Here is a 23,698-nt window from a genome sequence, read left to right as displayed (position 1 = left end):
CTCATGTAGAATCCAGTAACTACTTACAAGAGAAACTGACTGGAAATTGCGAGACAGACCACTTTTCTTATTCATGGAAAAAGGGTACCACAGAGAACCCCTTCCAGTACCCCTTCCAGTGAGTTATGAGCTCAAGGATGAATTAAAAGACTTTTGCCACAGCCAAAGTCAGGAAGTCTAGTGAGAGTTTGCCAGGCATGTCCTTGTCTCAGTTCCCCTTGAGTTTCTTTTGCCGAGCATCTGGAAGAGGTGAAGATGTTTTTTTCCCTTAGTAGCCCCAGACTCTTGATAGATTTGCTGTTGCAGAAGCAATTAGTACAAACATTCCAGGTAGGATTTATTAGCAATATAAATCTCACACACACCAAGCTGAGTCTTCATATATAATACAAACATACATATATCTGTGCATGTGTGTCTACACACCTATACAGAAGATGCCAAATCTCCTCCAGGATTGAAGATCAGTTGGTTCTGTGTAGACATGGCAACTCTTCTCTTCATTACTTTTGCCTCCCATCTTCAGGCACTCTCAAGATAATACATATATTTGTGGACACAAAGTCTTTTGGACTCTTGTTTTCTAAGAAAATTTACAAAACTTAGGAAAAAAGTTGCTTTATTGAAAATAATATTGTGCTTTGTAATGCTTTGTAATTTCAAATTCTGTCTCAACGTTTTATATTATCCGTTATAGTATTACAAGATAATGAACTTCCCTTAAAAAGGTACAGAAAATCATGGTAGCAAAATAGGAGCTTTACCCAAGAATAATGCACAGCACACACAAGTATAGAAACCAGACATTTGAAAACACATCTCTTCACATACAGTGGTGCACTGTACATGGAACACAATTAAACAGGCTGACAGCTGAGGGTTACTCATCACTTATGAGAACTTCCAAAAGAAAGGCAGTCAGTGTTTAGTGTTTCAAAACAGTAACGCAGTTACAACTAAACCACAACTGGTTGTTCTATAAGGGATCATGTCCCAGCTCCAGAATAATGAAGCACTGTTAAGTCCAGTCACCTCAATACTAGGTTAAACCACAACAGTAAACAGAGAATTAAAAATATGTCTGGCTATGTTTCACTGCCCATGAGATGAGTTCTTTCTTCATCATTACCAGGAGGATTTTGCAGGCTGGAACTGGAACTGTTTGCATAAGGAAAAGAACAGGAGAGAAAACACAGGTTGCATATTCTCTAGACACTTCTATGCAATATCAGCATTAAAAGCAAAAAAGCATATTACATGCAAAGAGCTATGTGGATCACTGGATTTGGTTCCCTGCTATTGCACCCAACCATGTACTATTCATTCATACTATCATATAATGGTTTCTTCTGAAAGTGACCTTTAAAGGTCAGCTAGTTCAATCACCCTGCTATGGGCAGTAACATCTTCAACTAGATCAGGTTGCTCAGAGCCATGTCCAACTTGGTCTTGAATGTTTCCAGGGATGAGGCATCTACTGGACAACCTGGTTCACCATTTTACTACCCTCACTGTAAAAATTTTCTTCCTCATACCTAGTCTGAATCTACCTTCTTTAAGTTTAAAACTACTTGTCCTATCACTACAGGCCCTACTAAAAAGTTTGTCCCCATCTTTCTTGTAAGCTCCCTTTAAGTACTGAAAGGCTGCAATATGTTCTCCCCAGAGCTCTCTCTTTTGCAGGCTGAACAACTCCAACTCCCTCAGCCTTTCCTCACAGAAGAGATGTTCCAGCCCTTTGATCCTTTTTCTGGCTCTCCTCTGTACCTGCTCCAACAGGTCCATGTCTTTCCCATGCTGAGGGTCCCAGAGCTGGATGCAGTACTCCAGGTGGGGTCTCAGAAAAGCGGAGTGGAGGGGGAAAAATCACCCTTGTGATTGTCCAGGTCCCTCTGGATGGCACCCCATCCTTCAGGTATGTCAGCTGCAGCACTCAGCTTGGAGTCACCTGAAAATCTGCTAAAGGTGCACTCAATCCTATTATCTATGTTGTTGATTAAGATACTAAATAGCACTGGTCCCAAGGCAGACCCCTGAGGGACACCACTCTTCACTGATCTCCACCAGGACACTAAGCCACTGACCACTATTCTCTGCACGTGACCATCCAACCAATTCCAGCTCACAGACCCCCTTCTGGAGGAAACATCAGTAGGGTTTGCTTATTAATGCCATGGTCCTGCTGCTTGTATAGAATAGACATTACCTTGTTTATGTGTCTGTTTAGGTCAGTAGGGATTTAGGAAACCATATAGACAAATAATTTAAGCAATATTTTTGCTACTCATCATTCATTATCAGGTTGGTAGTGAGGAAAAATGGAAGCACAGCTTTCAAAGGTTTGCTTGATATGACCGCAAGTAAAATAAAGAATAAATTTCTCAGCATACCTTTTCCTTGTTGCCTCAATGATATAGAATATTCCAGTTGCAAGGCCCTTTGAGGAAACAGCCAGTTATAATTGTAATAATAATAACAACCTTATCCAATAGCTTGTAACTGCAACAGATATAAAACAAAAAATGTGTTACTACTTACACTTAACAGTGCCCATCCTCCCTGGATGGCTGCGGCCCATTCAAAACCCAGCTTTTCATTTAGAAATCCTCCCAGAATAGGACCTGCAAATGCCCTGTAACAAATAAAAATCAGGTATTTGCATCCCAAACAAAAAAGATAACATCTCATATTCTCAGAGAACTGTTTAATTGTGTTTTGTGGCCTTTATAGATTCTCTCACTTTTGTCAACAAAGAAATTGTCTTCCACAGACCTAACTTCCCTAATAACCCACAGTAAGTAATAATTCTTTGCTTTCCAAGGCCCCAGTAAATCTGTCTCGTCACCTCCTCAGCTGGAAATAGGATCCACATCAGAAAGCTGAATGCAGTCTTTTTCAGTAGAGAACCCATTGAAGACCATGTTCTAACAGAACATCTACACTGATCAATTCTATCATAAGAGAAATTAAAAGTCTGATCCCTCAAAACACAAAGCTTCCAAACTTCAAGACAAAGGACTAGTGAATATAGGTAGGTGGGGAGGTACATTGTGACAGACATGGTCACTGCAAGGTTGAGCTGTGTCTTAACTGCCCTGCACCTTTAACGCCTGTCTAAAAATGACATGAAAGGTTGTGAAGCTGCTGTCCCTTTCTAAAAGGTCTTAAGTGATATGGTCTCTCACTACAAAAGGGATAGAACTGTCTAAAACTAGAGAGATTTCCTGGAAAAAAGTTACATTATAAAACTGGGCTTGATAACAGCATAAAACTGAGGTTTTGTAACTTTATAGTACCTATGTCTGTACTGAATCCTATGCAAAATAAACATATCTGGACATCTAGAGTTTGTAAAAAATGGTGTAAATTTGTGCCACTGAAACAAACCCGCAGCCACAGAGGACTACCAGGACAGATGAAAATATCCTGGAAGTGGGTGTCAATAGGGGCACTCCATCACTTCCCACTGAGTGACAACTCTGAAGGGTCACTCAGCCAGTAGCACCTTTCATTCATTTCTGTGTTGATGACCACTGACTAATAAATATAGACACATTCTGCTAAGTTACACAATCATAGAATCATAGAATCATAGAATAGGTAGGGTTGGAAGAGACCTCCAAGATCATCAAGTCCAACCCCTGATCCAACTCCAATTACTATATCATGGCACTAAGGGCCACGTCCAATCTCTTTTTAAAAACCTCCAGGGATGGTGAATCCACCACCTCTCTGGGTAGGCCGTTCCAATGCCTGATAACCCTCTCTGTAAAGAATTTTTTCCTAACATCTAACCTAAACCTCCCCTGGCAGAGCTTGAGCCCATGTCCCCTTGTCCTATTGCTGGTTGCCCGGGAGAAGAGACCAACCCCCGCCTGGCTATAACCTCCCTTCAGGTAGTTGAAGAGCTCCCTCAGCCTCTCCTCATAGGACTTGTGCTCAAGTCCCTTCACCAGCCTTAAATAATTGCTGTGGCTGAAAAAGAAGAGAAGATTCTATCCTATCACATACAAAAGGAGGAAATGTGGAAAATGGAAAGCAGAATTAGTCAGGGGTAGGGACCTTCTAGCTCACCTCATGTGGGTGGACATAGCTTTGTGAAAAATTAGGGTCCAGATCTCTCTGCACTGAGCATTAAATATTTTAGTGACAAGAAAAATGACCACACAGAAGTGCAAGCAAACATCCACTTAATCACTGCAGTTTTTTGATATGCAGGACAATATATTTCAAGGAAGACAAGTTCAGGATCTTGTCAAAACCAGTTTTACCCTTTGTTGGGTAAAAAGCTTTGTTTTAACATGCCCACCAGGCACCTGTCTAGCAAGAAATTTTTGAATCAAGGTCAACATAATGGCTGCAAGGTAAGACTTCCAGTTATAATGTAGCCAGGTTTTGTGTGGCAATAGTGCAGAACAACCAAATTCTCCTAGGTTACAAAAAGGTGTATACATACCCAAGGGACCACACGGCATTGAAAAGTCCAGATACCAGTCCCAGTAGACTAAGACCTTCTTCAAATCCATTCTCACTGCAGAAAGACAGACCAGTTAAGAGTAGTACAACACATTATTGTGTCTCAGTCTATAGCCTTTCCTTACAGAGTTTTTCCCCTCCTTTTAATTTGCGCGCTACATAACTAGTTAACAACCCAAAGTGCATAGTAGAATGTTTGTTTACCCAGTACTTTCTTCCTTGCTGCCTCTCTGGAGGATTGCAGTGCTACTCCTCCTCTCTTAATTTCTTCAGAGTAATATCACTAACATCACAACATCACACTCATTCCCCATGTTTCATACGGCAAGTGTAAAACAGTGACAGCTGGCTTTTAAATACCTCGTTCCAAAAGGAACATAGTAATAAGAGTAAATCAAGACCCTTCTAGGTCATTACTGCCAAGCCACAACACAGACCTTGTCCTTTGAGCAAGTATGACTCATGTAGGTGCAGCTGTAAGAGCCAATACAGTCTGAAAATCCAGTGAAAGCTGGTTGCTATTAGTAGTTCTCAGAAGATGAAATAATCTTACATATATGAAATCACACACAGGTTCACCAGATGCTATAAGACCCAAAGTCTGATGGACTTCAGTGTGTTCATAGTACTGAGGTACACATTTACAAAGCTATATTGGGAGTATAATGACTGGGGTATTTAGAAAAAAACTAAGATAAGGGAGTAGTGGAAGCATTTAAGTGTTACTAGCTGCCTTTGTCTCAAAGAGGGGTAAAAAAGCCACACTTCATATTCATCCCTTATGACATTGGAATCTGAATCTCACTGAATTATTGATATAGGTCAGAACCATCTCACTGTGTGTGTGTGTGTGTGTCTGTGGGGAAGGACTGGGCCTAGACCTGCAGGTACAAGGTAAGGCCTGCCTTATCACATAAAGCCTGCTGAGAGCACATGGGCTGCAACTAAGAGGGCCAGGTCTCTGAGAGCACACGGCAGAGCCAGTAGGCTGCAGCCAACATGGCTGAGCCTATGCAGAGCACACAGCATCAGTGAAGGCCCTGTAGCTGGGCTGTCAGTCAAGGCAGACCTGCCTGGTAGCCCATCGACACCACGCCCCTGGAGCCTGTGACTGGCTATAGCACACCTCACTCTGGCCTGGAAGGCACTGACTGGATATCCTGCCTGGGAGAGAAAACTGAACTCTATAAATACATGAGACTCCTTGTGAGCTCTCTCTCTCTCTTCTCTCCTGCTGCCTGCACCATGTGATGCCTGCTCTGCTGGTGTTAAGAAAAATTCAGGAGCCGTAAGCTGGGGTGAGATAAGGAAAGGGTTTAATTCTGCCAAGGCAAAGAGATGTTACACGACGCGTGCCGGGCTGTGCCCAAGATGTTACATTTATAGCAATATCTGGCCAATCCCAAGTGTGTCCATCCTCGAACTTTTGGCCTGGTCCACCCCCTGGCCCGCCTCCTGGAATTGGGTCGGGGGGCTTTTTGGGACCCCCTCTTCATCATTCTTCCTCATCTTTGGGGTACAGAGAGCAGAGTCACCCAGTTCTTTGACTCTGTCCTGCGGTTTAGGCCAAGATACAAGCGTTCTCCAAACAAGACAGGCTTGCCTTGACTAAGAGACAAAACATCTTCTACTGGATATGGGAATAGGGTTGATATGGGGGGTATGGAATGGGGTGAGAGGATTAAGGAACGTATAAACTAAGGGGTGTTACAGGGAGGAGGGAGAAAGGGGTTTGTTTCTAAAATCTACTTCTATTACCTATAAAACTTATAAGGCTTACAAAATTAGAAAAATAAAAAAACATTAGGGGGCTTCAGGCATCAATGTGAATCGTCGAATCTTGTCGGTAACCATTTTTCCTTTCCTCTCTCTCCTTCCTTCTTTCTTTTCTCTATGCTTTTCATTGTTCTTCTTTTACTCTTTTCCTTCTCTTATGGGTAACTTAAAACAAATGAATTGTGGTTTACTAAAGCTGGTATATTGATTATTTATAGGGGGTGTTTTCTGTTGAATGGGTCTTTGTGCTGGGTGTTTTAGTAAAATGCTTTTCTTCAGTTATATGTTACCTGTTATATGTAAAACCTTTTGCCAAAATGTCTTATTTTTCTCACCAAATTAAAAAAAAAAATTCTTAGAGAAGTGTGCATGGCTATAACGAACCAAAAGGCTTAAAAAGTCTTAAATAATATGTAACCGCTCCAGGCAGCTTATGGCTTAAAATCCAGAGTGTAACACCCCTGAAAAATAGTTGCAGTTTCTTACTGCCAGTAGCATGAAAGATGGGTTGGACCAAGTTACTTACTATGCACATTGCAGTATCTCTGGAAACACTGGAATAGCACTCATGCCAAGGGAAAAGCCAATCAAAATCAGCACTAGCACAAACATCCACAGCTGACTGAAAAAGAGGCATTTAAAAGAAGTTAGCTGCTTAAAACTCTTTTGAAAGGACCCCATTTGACTGAAGGCTGTTACGTCAGCACTCCACGATTGATCAGCAAACTGTGTTTCTTGAAGCCAATAATAAGACTTGAAAAATATAGTTCTTTGCTTTAAAAAAGGACTTTTTAAAAGAATGTGAAGAACCTGTGCTCAAATTACATATTTTCTTATCAAATGGAGTTTTGTTGATAAGTTAAAAATCGTAAGTTTATTTAACGAGGAGCACATAGAGAAGAGGTCGACAGATGAGCTTAACTCAATAATGCATCTGTCCAAGCTCCAGACTTGGTTTGTTGCAGAAGTGAAGGATTTTGAAGCTAAAATTTTGTAGCCTAGTATATTATAAGCAAATAGACTTAGTTTAAGAATATTGAAGACATCACTAATTTCTTTTTCTCACCAGCTCAAATGTGTCACCTCACCAGTTTCAATATATAATCTTCTTTAAAAATTAGAAACCTAGGAGGAATTCTACACATTAACAAGCCTATCATCATCTTTAACACAGTATCTGATCTAGGACAAAAGGACCGTACAGTTGTTTTGTAAATGTAGCAGAATGTTTTGTTGTGAATTAACTCAGAGAGATACAGCAATACAGCATTCAGGTGCAACGGACATTGTCTTTACTTAGCTAGCTGAAGACAAAGCTATAATCTGGCACTTTCCTCAGTAAGCTATACATAGAGAGAAAAAAATCATTATGAGCACAGTAACAGTAAAAAGCAAAGGAAAAGGATCTATTTATGAAGCTGTAAAATCTCCATTTTCAGACGCTTTCACTGGTTTACACTCAGTCTTGTGTTAGACATTAAAATAAAACTGTTTCATGGTCAGAGGTACTAATTATAAACTTGAGGACATACATGATATGGTTGAAAACATCACATAAGGGGGCAGGCTCGAGAACAGGTAGTTATTACCTTTCAATGTGCAATACTGGAGCAGGTCCTAACATGAAAAAGGACAGTGCTGTCAGTGAGCCTCCAGCTATCAGCAGCCACTTCCTGATGTACTGTGAAAGACGAGGTATGCAATTTAAAATTTGTGAATTTCTAATGTAGCTATTTTATCTTTCCTAATATTCCTGCTCTAAATCTTCATCTGAAAAGTACAACTCCTGTAGAGACCATCATTACAGACAAAATGGGAATTCAAGTTTCTCTCCCAATTCTGAACAGCATCAAGAAATAGCGAATCCATGTTTCCTCACCGTCAGTGCAATCACTGGCAGCAGCTGCTTAATACAGAGATTTCTTTATGATACTGACCAATAGTGCTTTTCTGTTAGCAAAGTATTTTAGGTCTTACTCTTCTTTAATATAAGAAATATCATGTAGCATTGCTCCTAAAGGTCCCTTCCAACGCAGGCCATTCTATGATTCTGTGTAATTCTCATGTACAAAGGCCATTATTACTTTGTGTCAGGAAAACACAGTGTCAGAAAACTGTCACCGTGCTTCACACACAGCATTCAAAGTGTAGGTTTCCTTGATCCATTTGCGATGCCTCTCAACTAGGCAGTTTTAGGTGTATCACTGTCAAAGTCTCTTTCTATGGTGCTGTCAAGAGCTAAAGGACTATAGCCAGCCAGTGTGCTGATCTAATTTGGATATTATACTTTTAAAGAGATAAAATCAATACAAATAACCAGAACACCTTTAATCCTCTTCTCAAAAGCTAATACAATTAGATGTGGTCAAAAGCAGGGGTAACTGGGACATATTTTCCCACTCCCTATTCCATATTGTCTGGAAACAGATTGTGCTCAGTCCACTAGAAAAGCTCAGCACACTTCAACTGCTTGTCCAATGTCCTTTACTGCATTGCACATTCCTAAATTACCTGGGCCTTGCAAAAGAGACGTTCCACTTGGCAGTAATGGGTGCATGTGCAAGATCTTGAAAGGCAGATCCCTTTACAGGACCAGACCTACATCCATTGGTTCAATATCAGAAGTCCTCCATCTTTACCTAATAGTACTCACTGGCAGTTTGTCGCTTACAAGTCCAAGGAGAGGAGAAGACAAGGAGTATGAGAGTGCCAAACCAAGGAACACCAAGCCCACATAACCAGCTGGGAGCTTGAACTATGGAAAGGAATAAATAAAACAAACAACCCAAACAAACCATTATGTTACATTCATTAGAGGACAATTTAAGAATTATATTTTAGTTCAAAATACTGAAATGCACGATTTTAAGCATTTTACTGATACCATACAGAGGTTTTTCAAATATTTGAAGTCATCAACAGAGCTTCAGTTTCATTGCTTTCAGCAACACTTTTAAATATGGAGTGGTAGAAACACCTAACACAACTGTACTCATATAAAGCCTAAATAATGTCAGGAGGAAACACTATGCTATGCCACCTACAACAGCACGCTGGTTTCTAACATTACTATCTGACACATTTGAAAAAGACACTTCAGACACTGAAATTTAGATGGATTTAGTCTTTACTTCTCCAATCTTCAGTTTGATTTGCATTTAGAAAAGCATAATACTGTAGCCATCCACTGTTAATCAGCGCATCTTAAAAGTAAATAGCACTATAAAACTCAACTCCAACTTTTCCACCAAAGGATGATTTTTATGAGAATGAATAAGAGTTCTTTTGCAAACACTCTGAGGTCTACATTTTCCTAATGCAGAGACACATTTCTGTACCGAAACAAAATGTGTAATGAACCAAAAGCATACCAGTCTCTCAAATGAGTGCCTTGACTAACAGTTAGAAGGTATTCCAAGATGTTTCACATGGCATTGACTACATAAATATTAATTATTTCCTTGCCATATGCAAGCACATTATAATAACTCTAATTTAGTGGTTAGAACATCTGCCAAGAAGGCTATAGCCCTTTCACGTCAAGTATTTGTTAGCACAATAGAGAAGGAAAGCAGAAGAGCCACAGAAGCACACAGTATTCTACAGTGAGATAATTACAGATCCCTCCTGGGTAATAGAAGGTGTACATTCACATCTCCACTGATGAAAGCAATTAGCACCAAGTGGCCCTCACCCCAGATGAGTGCTCTAAGTACAGTACTAGACAGAAAAAAAGTAGGAGCACAAGGGATAGTGAAACACTATCCCTTAGAAAAACAATAAATAAAGCACTCAAAGAGCATTGCTTAATTTCACAGAGGAACTACTTACTTCAAATCCATTACCTTAAACGCCACAGGGAAAAATAAATAAATCAAGTAGAAAACAAATAAATATGAAAATAAATAATAAATAAATAAATAAAATGTCATTTGCCTTTTTAATGAATGATTGAAGTCAGCTGGCAACTACATAGTTGCAATCAGTTTACTTTTAGGATTGCTGTAAGAGAATGCAGAGCTGAGACACCACTTTGTGGAAAACAAGTGTTCACATCAAGAGATGTAACACTGTCAGTGACTGTGGCAATTTTCAAGAATTTTATTTCAGGAAGGAAGAAAAAGTCCCTTGCTTACAAAACCAGCTGCTGTGCCCTATTCAGAGAAGGTACTTAGCTGTTCAAAGCCAATTAAGCAGAAAAAGCACATTTTTAAAGACCTTACATTTCCTTGTTCTCAAAGTTACCAAGATCCAGCAGGATGAGATAGTGTCAATGGAGATTGACTTGTCAGTACCGTGGAAATCAAGTTATTTGGAAATCATACTATTAACAGTTAATTAAAGCAGTGTAATTGGATAAAGCTCAATTTTGTTTTGGATATTTAAACCACATTTATAACAGTTACTTACTATTTGGCAACTCAAGAGTTCACTGCATGTTACCAGGACTTACCTTCTTTAGAATAAATAGAGACATTGTGGGATCCAAAAAGCCCAAACATGCACTTAGAGAAAATATAGTGAGACAGAGTACTAAGACTTTTGGTAGAAGTATAAGCTTCCAAAAGGATTCCTTGCTAGGGATTGAATCTGTTTCAACAGAAAAGGGGGGAAAATTGTATTATCATAAGCTCATTATTGACTTTCTTGCTATAGAAAAGAGATCAGTATTTCTCTTTTTCTAGGCCTATTACTCCTGTTACATAACAAATGAAAGTCAATAGTAGACTACTATGCACTATACTGTTTTTATAGTAAAAATCCTAATTTCGTAGATGAAGAAGAAAAGTGCACAACTTAGATTCCAACACTGCAAATCCCCAACTTGAAAAGAACAAAAGCATGTACTACGCCAATTATGTGTAAAAACAGTTACTTCTCTGCTAGTACTTACACAATGAAATTCTTACGGGTATGTCTCAACATGCACACATACATGAACAATTCATATCCAAACAAAGAAACATGGTTTAAAAGTAAGATAAAAAGATTGTTATTTATCAGTTGAGATCTGCCAGATTTTTTAAGCAACTAGGTGTTTGGGTCTCCTATATGTTCAATTTGTACTCCAGTAAACTTCTTTCAGATGTCATTGTTACATGGTACTTCTAAGTCAGGCTCCTTTCCTGATGCTGTTTCTCCTTTAATAGTTGAATGGGGTCTCAAAATATACATTAGAACTAAAAGTTCAATCACTGGCATCCACCACCTCAGAGCTAACATTAATTTAACATTGTTTCAAATTGGCCAGTAATATCATGACTCCAGACAATTTCAGAGCTTGGGGAGGTCAGGGGGAAAGCCAGCAGCAGCAGCACATGGTTTATCACTGCAAGTTTCTTCTAAAAGGCAGTATACACAATTTTTTAAAGAAGCATTTTAAAGTTACATTTTCTTTTCTCTAGAAAAGAATAATGGAACTGTAACCTTGCAATTACAATCTTGTATGGAGACATCTTTAAGTTAGTTTTCTGTCCAAGCAGGACCATCTAACTTAGTCAAATTTATATGACCTCCAGCACTTCATTAAACACCTCATTTATTCACTTTAATATTCTTTCATGCTAATCAGATCCTGCATAATTCAGTACAAATAACATCTTTTTTTCTTCCTGTAATTAGCTTCCCCATACACACTGTCAAGTTCTCTTGTTTTAGGGAAAATCTATCTCCAGCTTTTCTTCAACTAGCTGCAACGACAAACCTATATGAAGCAGATGCAATTGGTTCTTCATGAGCCCTGAAGCTAAGAAGTCAAAAGAAAACAAAAGTACATCTCAGTTCACTTCCATAGAGTTCTTAGTGTTTGCAGAAATGGGGATGAGGAGTTGCATTCATTCCGGGCCATCTGTACACATGCATTTAGGTTAGCATTAAAACATGGGCCTGATGAAGACGATCAGCTAATTCAACTGGAGCTTCGCCCTCGGACTTGGATCAGAGTCCAGAAGCTGATACGCTTTAAAGATACTTAAATACGTGAAAAATAAAGGTGAGTGAAGGAGGCAGGTAGAAGGATGCTTACCGTATTTTGGCAATATGCACATATTCATAGGCACGAAAACCAACACTATACATCCCAGAGTAATGAAAGGGACCTCATAACCAAATGATTGATACAAAAAGCCACCTAAAGGTGGGCCCAGCACCAGTCCGAGTCCTGTAAAAATTTCAAGGCTGCCCTAAAGGATGAAAAGGCAAGCAAAAAGGAAGTCAGGATGTTGAGCAAATATGATGCAACGATAAAAAGCAAGCCATCTGTCTGAGGAGCAGCACAACCTAGGCAGGCTAGTGAAAAGTAAAAAGACACTACATCACTAAGGACAACAGCTAGCAGTGACCTTCACAAGGTGAGATAGTGAAAGGGATTTCACAGTTATCTGTGTGACAGCCATGACCTCTTTTGGTTCACTACAGAGAACCACCTGTACTGCAGCATTCACCACCCTGCTGTTACCTAAGAGATTCCAGTCCTGAGGCCAGGTGAATGCTCTAGTGGCAGAAAGCATCTGCAGGAAAACTTAAGCTAAATGAAATATCTCTCCCACCTGCCATTACACTCCAGCGTGAAGGGAAGGATCCAAACAAACCTATTCAGATGGGTCATTGTCTCATGGGATGAAGTGCATGTGCCACGTTAAAGCTTTCTCTTCATAACTGTTTTGATTCGCTCCTTAGGGGTAGGAAATAATAATGAAATTGCAATGGGGAATTTCAGATTTGTTTTGGCTATAATTTAATAATCTGGTAACTTTTACTAAGATACTAATTTGTAATTTGCCTCGTGTTACAAGTCACCACTATTAACATATGCCTCAACACTTGATTAATCAACACTGAGACCACCAGTAACAGCTGGTGGTAATAACTGCTTACAGCTAAAGTTTTGATAACCTCTAGAACCCAGAAAGATAGTATAGGGACTCGTCCTCATCTTTAATTTTACTGATACAAGTCAGAATGGTCAAATGGCCCAAAAACAGGCACAGTCAGCAACAGCCAAATTCTTTACCCTATGTCAGCCTAGGGTTGCAGCCTTTTGTTTTCCTAGCAAAGGAAATAACTAGTAACAACCTACAACTAGTAAGTTTCAAAATTTCCAGATAGATTTGAGACATTTTGGTAAATTCTGACATGTGGAATAGCTGTTAACACAACTGTATCCAAATAATGCTTTCACTTGTGTTGCTCATCAACCATAAAAAATGGTTGATTTGATTTTTGAGACTTTAGTTCTTATCAGGATGTACATCATTTAGACATTCTAAATTAATGAGGTGGGGATGGAAGGGAAGCTGAGACATTGCATTAGTACAGATTAGAGGACAAGATAAACCTGATACCATAAGAAAAGTGAGACTGCTTATGTTCTGAAGTCCATACCTCCTCCAACAGAGGGATCACGTTGACACATGCTCAACTTCCCACTTCAACAAGGCTGATGTGCCTACATTTAATAACTTCCCCATACATTCTCTAGGGTACCAAAGGTAGGCTGAAAACTGATACCAAAATGGTAAGGAGAGGAAGTGCTTTCCAGTATCTACCACTATCAAGAAGGGTAATGAAAAGCAAGGCTAAAAACATCTCATCCACTCCCCCAGGCTTTACAATTTTACTCTGGGATGTGTCTTGCTTCAAACCATCAGCTCTTTCTTCTGCCTTTTGTCTCAGAGCTCAGAGTTACAAGAACTCTCCATCATGCCATTTAAGGACAGTACGTCTAAACAAATGAATTTGAAGATATTTCATTCTCATGCAGAACAAGACATTGGACCACACAATATGGTAAAGAGACCAACATTTAGAAGTCATCTGTCTTCCTACAGAACCCTTCCTAGATTTTAAACAAAGGTAGCTGCCAAGCCAGGGCTGTGTAGCATTTCTGACTGGGGCCTTGAGATGACCTTCATCACCACATACCATTTTCAGCCACATATCATGGTTATTGTGCTGCCACAACAGAATTTCATTACTTTTTAATTCTGAGATGAATAACTAACTCCCTTTAAGTCAACATTACTCACCTATTTAAATTACATCTTAAAATTTGCAAATAGGAAACCTTAACCTTATTGACTGAATAAATCCAAAACATGATTACAATATATAAACTGCTTTCCAAAGAAAATGCTAGCTGATCACTGCTGATACAATTTAGTAGGGTTTTTTTTAGTTAGGAGGACATATTCTTATATTTATTTATAGAAGTAATTATACAGCTTAACAACAGTTTTAATAAAAGGATCAACTTTTCCAATTTTATTTAATGCTCTTAAGTAAGTTCTCAACATTTGTTTACTCATTAAAATTTAATCTAGTTATTAATCTAGTCAGTCTATATTTGAACTGAAACCAGAATTTATTGAAAAAGAGAAAGCAGTATTTTATTAATTACAAAATTTTTCTTCCTAACACCATAAAATCCTAACTAAATAAGGGTAATATCTCAGGTTGAAATGAATCATTGATGACCAGAAATACTCCCCTCCGGATTTCAAGAAGTTCTAGCTCTCATCTTCTCATACATAACTTTTATCAATAGACTAGAAAAATGAAGCCAAAATTGTTTCCAGTTTTGCATCTTTCAGGCATTTAAATCAACATTATTTGAATGAATTTATCAATTTTTGTAATCCACATGGATCCACATTGTAAATCCTTACTATCCATGTAGAAGTAGTCACTAAAAGCTGTATTAGCATTTTATTAGTCTGATTTCAATTGAAGAGGTAAATACTGACATCAGTGGTCAGCTGTCTTCAAAGCACAAGCAACTAATATATACTGCCTAATTTACATCTAATTGGAGTTATGCTAAGGTCTAAACTTGTTCTAGGATTGTGGTTCTAGATTGCAAACAAACTACGTGGTGACTTCAAATAAACCTGCACGTGAGACAACAGATTTTCTCCTCCTGGTTTTAGACTGCCCACTGGCAATTTATCATATTGCAGGTACTCAGCTCTAAGACTGCTTTTTGCACTTACCAGAACAGTAGCTATATTAGTGGGAAATGCCTTTGCAAGGATTGAAAACGATGCTGTCATGGCTGCTGCAAAACCTATTGCATCAATTGCTCTTACTAAAAAGCAAAAACCAATGAACATTGGTCCACTTGGCACCTTGTCCAGCATTCTGAAAAAAAAAAATTCCCAACAGTAAATGGAGCTCTCTCAGGATGCAAGGAGTCACCTATTAAGGGCCCTGGAGCATCATTTCTTACTCATTAAAGAACACAGCTACAAGACAGTTAATGCTTTCTACTGTGACACATTTTTGAATCACATTGCTGAAGTCATTCAAACTCTACCAACCTCTTTCTGGCAGCTTTCTCCTTTTCCCCTTGGTTTGGCAGTGGAAAGAACATGGAAAACCTAACCTGTGAAAAACTTCAATGCTATCTTCTGTTGTATTTCACAGCTTTTCCAATCACCTGTGCAAGGAGCCTGATGCAATGTGTAACAGCTACCTAAGAAAAGGTTCTTACCTTGCTAATAAAACATTTATTTTGCTAAAACGAGTGACTTAGCTTCTTCACCTGCCAGGCAAAGCTTCCAATTTGCACTCAATATTTTCAGGAAAAAAAAATTAAAATGTTATGTAGAAATAGTTCCCTTTTTGCCGCACTTTGACAGGCTTCTCACTATTCATGAACTACAGTAGTTATTTAAACATATAGAACCTTCCTCCTCTGTTTTCAAAGTAGTAAACAGACTTTGAAACCTACTGAAAGGGAGAAGTGTTCACTATGCTTTACAAGGGGAAGATAAAAACTAAAGATGTAAAAAGTTAGGTGACCTAACCAACACGCAAAAGATGCCCAAGAGTTTCTAGTTTTGTTTTGTGTTCATCTTTTCATATGGATGAAAATGATCAGAAGACAAATGCAACAAAAATTACTCACCCAAACAGAATGGTCACACATCCTGAGACAAACATCCCTGCCACAAACATGAATTTTGCTCCAATATGTGTAAGCTGTAAATTAAATACCATTTTTTACATATCAGTAATTCAAGGAAAGATCAAAAATCTTCCAACATAAGTTACTATTAAGAATTCAAACACTATGGGCACTTTATAGCACATGTAATTAAAAGATCTGGAGATACTGCTTCTGCTGGTGTACCTTTATGCAATACTTAACCTCTGAACGGTTAAGTGACTTAATCCCGTTTTCAGAATGGTAAGACAATGCTGCAATTAACTATGTCACAGCAGCATGCTGCAGCTTCTGCAAAGCAGCAGGTTACAGCAGCAGCCCTCATTATAAACAAACACAAAGTAATGCATTCCTGCTTCAGCACCATCACTGAGGGAAGGCCAGCAATACCTGTCACATATATGGCTGAGGAGTCAATGGAAGCTGATTTTAAAGCAAATTTATCACTACTTTTAATACCACAAAGCTTTGGCATGGGAACCATGGTAGCTTCAGGCCTCCCCATTCACTACCAGGGAAAGGACCCCACCTTCCTTCATTTCACACTCTATCCAGTAGAGTGAAGGATGATGGGAGGCATGCCATAAAGCTAACACAATTCCATAACAAAGTACATCTGAACTTCTAATTACATGCTGCAACTTCCCCTAAGGGCAGCAGGTACTTCAGACTCCTTTTTTTTCCAGACCTGGACAAAGTCCCTGCCTTTCAGCCATTATTACTAAAGCCCATATTTTGCTGAGTTTCATTATAACACTCAGGATCTCTGATTGCTGCACTGTCCATGTCTATTGATGCTCACTTCAGCTGTCTGCAGTGAGGATGGCACACTCGCTCTCTCCCCTGTAAAGTACTTAGTGAGGGGTTGTGCCATAGCTGAATGCTGTCATAGGCACCAAGACTTGGACTTAGCAACGGCACTTAGGTGACACTTTGATGAGCTACCTCACCACCAGGGAAAAGCACTCACCATAGGGTCAGCAAAGAGGCTGCCCAGCCAAAGACAGAAAAGATTTTGACTCTGCAGCAGCCCCAGCTTAGGGTATGATCCTGAGCAGCCCTAGCCAATAACGCATAGACAGCAGTGCTCCAGCACATAAACAAACAGTTATATAATTTATTTGTAATTTCTCCAACATCAGAAAAATCCTTAATCTGTGGGAAAACTCAAGTTGCAAGAACTGGAGACATTTATCTCGTATTACTATATAATGAAGTTGAAGGGGAAACTGAGTTAAGCAGCAGAGAAAAAAAAAAGGCCACATACCAGAAAAGAAGGGGTGCAGTTAACTAGAGAAAAAAAAACAAAAACAAAACACCTTAAGAATGTTGCCAAAGGCAAACAGAATATAGAAGTGCAACAAATAAAATGGGGGATGGGGGAAAAGAGGTAACAGAAAGCAGAACTGATCATCAAACTGCTCAGATTACAAAGCAAACAGAACAGTTAACCAGAGAAACAAAACAGCTACATGTCCATTGCCCTGCGCTACCTCAAGAACTACAGAAGAGCACTGGAAAGACTTAGATCAGATTCAGACTAACTGGCCAGACTAATTAGTGCAGACATGAGCCTGCAGGAATGCTACTGAAGATATCTTTTTCCTCAGCCTTAAAGAACTGTCTTCATGTATCAATCTGTGTCAGAACAGAAATAAGTTACAGCTTCAATTATACTTACATAATTTCCCAAGATTAAAGAAGACAAGAAATTGAACAAAGCAAAACATCCAAAAATCAGGCCAACAATGGTGTTACTGGTACCTTTTCTTTCTGCCTGCAAAAAAAGATCACAACCATGTAAAGATGTAGTCAAATTCTTGAGGTGAATAATATTCGTGCTTTGTACATTTAATTTTTTTAATTGTCTATTAATGCAGTTAGAAAGCAATTTCCTTTTTCAAAGGTAGTAGGGGTTCATAAGGTAAAACAACACAGCTATTTAAAGACGTTGCACTTCTATATGTAATTAAGAGAAAAGCCATGTTCATTCCTCAGTGAATGGAAAAATGTGTTATTTGCTAAACAGGCAGAGAGACTTTATACAGGTGGTTTCAACTAGTGTGCAATGGTGCTAGCTACAAAACTTTGATCCTTTGCATGGTGAGAGGGCAGTAAACGGAGATATCTGTTACCTTCGCTGTAACATGCCTCCCTATAACAAGCACCAATTTCTTTAATTACTTCGGTTGGCAAAGTATATTTACTTGGGCACAAGCAGTACATAGGAATATTTAAAGCAAAAAACCATTTCTTTGCAAATACTTGGGAACAATTTGGTCATGAGAGAAATGGACTTCTGCTGCAAAGGCACCATGACCATTTTTTTTCATCCTATATTTAAACATTGTATTCACTCCACATAAGCAGAGATTTTTTATTTTTTTTTCCCTAGAGTTGCTAGATCAGGAAGTTAACGCAGTTAAGGATGGCCCAGCATGAGTTAACAGAGAGGTAGATATAAATAAAGTCATTGAGTGGTTAGAGCACTGACATGCAAGTCAGGACATTGGCAGAATTAAATCTCAGCTCTACGCAACACTGAGCAAAGAACTATTTCAAGTTCTCCAAGAATCCACCTTCTATCTCATATCATTACTTTGCTGTCACCTCTGTCACAGGGAAGATTAGTCCATGGACAGGATTCAGGTCACCACTATACACACACAAACTACGCCAGCATCAGGCTATCACTGAGTTCCCACAATTGAAAAGTCTTAACTCAGAGCTTACAGCAAACCATAAAGGTCCCATGGAGTTCAAGATACTTCTAAAAGTTTCGACAAGGAAAAAAAGTAGTGTAAAGAGTAGCTGACTAAGTTGTCTGTTTACCTCTGAAGGGAAAAAGGGTCCCAGGATTGAGTAGCATATCATTGAACAGAAGTTTATAGAAGCTGTCGCAGCCAGTGTAAATAGCTGTTCTCTGGTAAACCGTCTTGATTCCTCACCAAGTGCTTCTGACACATCACCATGTAGAAATACAAAATAAAACAACAACAAAGTATTATCTCCCTGATAGAGGGGAACAATTTACAAATCAGGTTGGAAAATTAAACGCCGCACAAAAAACCTTCTACCCTTCCTGCTCTGAGAATTAAATCAAGCCGTGCTGCTTTATTCCCTCGTGCAGGACCGCGGACTTCGCCGTGCGGGCGGGACCTGCCCGCTGCGGTGCAGTGCAGTGCGGTGCGGTGCGGTGCCGGACCGGGTCGGCCGGCCCCCGCCCGTCAGCCCACCCCGGACGCGCCCGGCCTCATGCGGTGCGCGCTCTGCCCCACCGGGACAGCCCCGGAGAGCGGCACCGCGGCGTTCAGCCCCTGCAGGGACCTGCCCCGCTCCCCTGCGCTCCCGTTCCCTTTCCCGTCCCGGCCGCAGCGTGCGGAGCCCGTGGGGCAGCAGCTGCCCCCCGGCCCGGCCGTGCGGGCGGACAAGCGCGAAGCGCCCCCGCCTCCCACCTCGGGGCCGCTCGCTGGCCGCGCCGTCCGCCGCCCGGCTGCCCATGGGGACGGAGCGCCCGCCTGCCACAGCCACACCGTACGGCACCTCCCGCTGCCCCGCCTGACAGCGGCCGCGGGCTGACCGAGCACCGGGGCCAGCGCCAGCCCGGCCGCCGGCACTGAGCATGTCCGGCCCGCGGGAGCGGCCCGCCCAGAGCGGGGTCGCAGTGGAGTGCGCTCGGCAGGGAGTGCCCGCCCGGGCCGGGGCAGCGCCGGGCTTTGGATAGACTGAGAGTAACGTGCCGGCTGGCGGGGTACGCTGCACATCTGGCTCAGGGAAGTCACGATACGTTCTTAAGACTGGTAGACCAAGAAAGATCGCCGATTTAGAGACGTACACGGCCTCTAGCAAGTTACAGGATCCGTAAAACAGAAGCGCAAGAGCATAACGACAACATTGTCACAAGAATTAATAGCTATAACTGGCCAGGAGTAAATTCAAGCTGGAGATGAGGGAGGGGTAGTATAATCAATGCACTCGGGCCGAGTTTCTATCCACAGGGCAGGAAAGTGAGGAGAGAGGGGGTGTGAGCTCAGGATCTCTTCCAAATGTGGTAAAAGACAGACCACCTGTTGCTTGAAGAGAAAAAAACAGTAATTACATCTTAAAAGCGCTATTTTAACTAGGCCAGTACTCCATCTAGTCACCAGTTATAATATTAAGATGCATAAAAAAGACATTTCAGAGCAAATGTTGCCATGTACCTAACTTTAGAATCCCACACCCCACATGACAGGAAAAAAGCAGAACTACTTTCTTATCACAAGATTAGGAAACCTAAAAGCTATTTAGCAGCCTGAAAGAACAACAGCAACATGTTCCTTTGCTGAAGCCTATTTGGACAATATATTTTGTGTGGCATGTATTAATGGCTGTGAAGTTGAAAAATCCATAAGAACTACCTTCATCTTTTTCTGTCTACCTCCAGAAAAAGACATAAACATAAATCCTTCTCATATATATTACCTCTTGAGCAGCCTTACCCCTCTCTCAAAAAATAAAAAAAAAGGAAGAGCACTTGCGAGTCATCCTAAGTTCATGAAAGGACAATAACAAAAGCATGATATATGCAAAGTATGGCATACAAATAAAGCAAATAATAGAAAATTGGAGAGAGATATTAAAATCGTGGCAAGGCAATAAAGCCTTAATTTTTTTGGCTAGAGATCAACAGTCAGTTCTGTTCAGGAGGTGAAATAGTTTTTACTCCAACTACTTGCTCTTTCCAGTCTAGACTCTCACTCCACAGATTCCAACTACTTTCAAAACTCAGTCCTCTCATTAATAATTACGTATGAGTAATCCAACAAAGCCTATGAAGTCAGATTTCCACAAAGTCAGTGTGTACAGTACGTACTGTGATCAGCATGGCTCCAATAATGAAACTGGGCTATGAACTTCCCATGTGTGCATGGAGTTTACTTATGCACTACTCATTATTGCCACAAGAAACTGGTTGAGTCACATCTGCAGCAACTTTAATAAAATGTATCTTTTCTTTCAGACCCCAAATCATATGTAGAATTCAAGGCTTGGACTACTAGCTCTCTATAAATACTAGACATGGAGTCATATGCAGTGCTTGTGTCCACAACATAAAAACATATTAAGAACAATTGTTTTAAGGGTAGCTTCCTTCATGGACATCCAGGACATTCTGAAATGCTTAGCACATATGGGAATACATATTCCTTGTACATATTCCTTGAAGAGATCTTAGATTAGAGATCTTTTGCACTGCAATCAAGAAAATACTTAGTGTGTATTTGCATCATGCTAATATTTCTTTTTTCAGAAGTCATAGCAGCTGCACACTGCTATTTGGAAATAGTTTAAAATTACTCTAATGTGATGACATGATAACCACTAGTGCAAAATCTGTCCAAGGCAATGGAACCAACAAATTGTTTTGTTCAGTTACCATGAATCTTTCTTGATTTCAAATTGGTATTGAAATACTATAGCTTGTCCTCTCTCTGAGACTCCAGGACAGTCTCTCCATAATTTCTCTAAGTGCTTGAAACTTGACACAGACCACAGACATCTTTTTGTGCTCCTCAGTAACAGCATTTGGTTGCCTGTTCTTTTCTATGTGTGGAGGCACTTGGAAATACACATCTCTCCCCTCTGGGCTGGTTAGCAACACTGCTGTGGATATAGGGCAAGAAATCTGGTAAAAATAGCCTGGCCTCCCAGCTTTATGATGCAGAACCTTTTGTTGTTGTTGTTGTTGTTGTTGTTGTTGTATGACCAGGAAATACCAGGAAATAAGTAAGATCATTGTTTAGGAAGGGTAAGTGAAATGCGTACTGGTGTTATTTGCAAGCAGGCTTCTAGCTTGATGTTCCACAAGACTGAGAAATCATGTCTTGTTCTGCAAGGAAAATGAGATAATTCTATCCCGTGACATTATAATAATAATGGCCCATCTTCGCGAACGAAGATTTGGGGAAAGGTCTTTTTACCTTTCCAGCCTGCGCAATGGATTTTTTAGGTGAGACACAGCCTGCTCTGAACTGAGCCCACCCTTTAATCCTAAGGTTCAGCTGCCGGGGCCAAGCAAGCTTGGACAATGGCAGTGAGGTCCTCAGGACGTAGGTTTGTTTAGAGTGTCCTTCTCATAGATGGATGGCCACACAGGGCTAACGACCTCCATCAGGCCAGGAGACCGGGGACTAGAACCCGTGGTCGCAGCAGTGAAAGTCCTGCACGCTAACCACTAGGCCACCAGGGGTCTCCCTGTGACATTAGAAATTTAATTATAGCACATGCCTGTGCTTTGTATCTCTAGAAAAAGATGTCAGAGGGGAGTAAGTTTCACAAGGTTTGTTCTGAACTGAAATTCAGAACATTTAGAGTTTAGCAGTGTCATAGACTGCTCTTGGAGTCTGCAATACCTGATACTTTCATCTGCCTCCCTGGCTGCCTCACTGTACTGTGCTGCAGGTACTCAGTTCCTGAGTCTCCACAGTTTACAATATGGGACTTAAACTATCACTGAAGTCTGACATTTTGAAGAAAATACGGGTTTTGCTTGTCAGGAGAAGGTAAAGGTTACCAGCAAGAGACAAGGAGAGAAATGGAGGAAGGAAAAAGGAGCAGGAAGAGGATGACTGACACAGAGTAAACCATTATATCCTGCAGTACTGGTCTTCTGAAAAAGTCCCCACTTTCAGTTCCTATTTTGATCATAGTGGGAAAAAAGGGGAAGGCTGCCAGCCTGGATAGGGGGGATAGTCAGGGGGAGTCAAGGAATTGAATGGAGAACACAGAGGGCAGTAGCAATAACCAAAGAATTTTTAAATATATGTGGAAAGATGGTGAGTCCAAATGGATCACCCAGAAAAGCAGGCTGGAGAGAATCCAAATTCTTGAATGCCATGTGACAGCAGCTTGTCTTCCTCTCTCCAAATCCAAGTTTATAGACAGCATGTTACGCTGTTTATAATGAGGGGACTGAGTTCCTGTGCTGGGGCTGGCTGCTCAGTGAAACAACAGATCAGTGTCTGCACCAACACCACCTCAGCCCTCTAGAACCTAGGCAGGCTCTTGCACTGCATCGGGCAGCTCCTCATTTTCTAGCACTGCTTGTTACCCCACTCACCTTCGAGTGTACTAAAAGTACTTTTAACAGAGGACTGCAATCCTTGGCTTAAACATGTCATTCCCTCCCTGTGGCTGTATGCCAGCATTTAAACTGCAGGGGATCAATGGACATAACTCTAAGGGAAAATGCAGAGCTTAAGGAACTAGCTATTCCTTGTAGGAATATGGACTGAAAGGTGGAGCAGGTGGAGTAGTGCCAACAGTGCAGAGCACCGACATGGATGCTGAGCTCACATTAACACACTGTGCAGCAGAGTGGACTTTTTCCATCAGGATCACACACTTCCATTAATTATTACACACAATATACACTCCTACTATGCTATATCAACATTTCCACACAGAGTTCAGTGCCAGTGCAAACCTCCTCTCTACACTTTTAACTATCTAACTTTT

At 40.5% G+C, this 23,698-nt stretch overlaps 1 protein-coding gene across 2 annotated transcripts; it reads right to left on the bottom strand.

The window, feature by feature from the left end:
• Positions 1–324: 324 nt before the first annotated feature.
• Positions 325–19,762, bottom strand: SLC18B1 (solute carrier family 18 member B1). Of its 2 annotated transcripts, XM_027690761.1 has the most exons (14): positions 19,654–19,762; positions 19,031–19,170; positions 17,880–17,975; positions 16,160–16,233; positions 15,243–15,390; positions 12,278–12,434; positions 10,706–10,842; positions 8,906–9,007; positions 7,842–7,933; positions 6,779–6,874; positions 4,457–4,531; positions 2,539–2,632; positions 2,391–2,437; positions 325–1,152 (listed from the first exon to the last, which is right to left on the bottom strand). In XM_027690761.1, the coding sequence occupies exons 1-14, from the start codon at positions 19,697–19,699 to the stop codon at positions 1,086–1,088; spliced, it is 1,371 nt and encodes a 456-aa protein (XP_027546562.1). In that variant the 5' UTR covers positions 19,700–19,762; the 3' UTR covers positions 325–1,085. The 2 variants fall into 2 exon arrangements, with proteins under 2 accessions (XP_027546562.1, XP_027546570.1); XM_027690769.1 differs by lacking the exon at positions 2,391–2,437.
• Positions 19,763–23,698: the final 3,936 nt, after the last annotated feature.

This window comes from Neopelma chrysocephalum, unplaced genomic scaffold (genome assembly GCF_003984885.1).
Source record: "Neopelma chrysocephalum unplaced genomic scaffold, ASM398488v2 Primary Assembly neopelma1_23, whole genome shotgun sequence".
Lineage (NCBI taxonomy): Eukaryota > Metazoa > Chordata > Aves > Passeriformes > Pipridae > Neopelma > Neopelma chrysocephalum.
This window is presented reverse-complemented; position numbering and strand designations above follow the sequence as displayed.

What these genes read in the sequence shown, in the direction of transcription:
- SLC18B1 (XM_027690761.1), bottom strand. Translation starts at nt 19,699, where the DNA reads ATGGGCAGCCGGGCGGCGGACGGCGCGGCCAGCGAGCGGCCCCGAG. An exon ending in CTTTAATCTTGGGAAATTAT is followed by an intron (nt 16,234 to 17,879) that starts GTAAGTATAATT and finishes TTTAATTTACAG; the next exon opens with CTTACACATATTGGAGCAAA. An exon ending in CCAGTATTGCACATTGAAAG is followed by an intron (nt 6,875 to 7,841) that starts GTAATAACTACC and finishes CCTCTTTTTCAG; the next exon opens with TCAGCTGTGGATGTTTGTGC.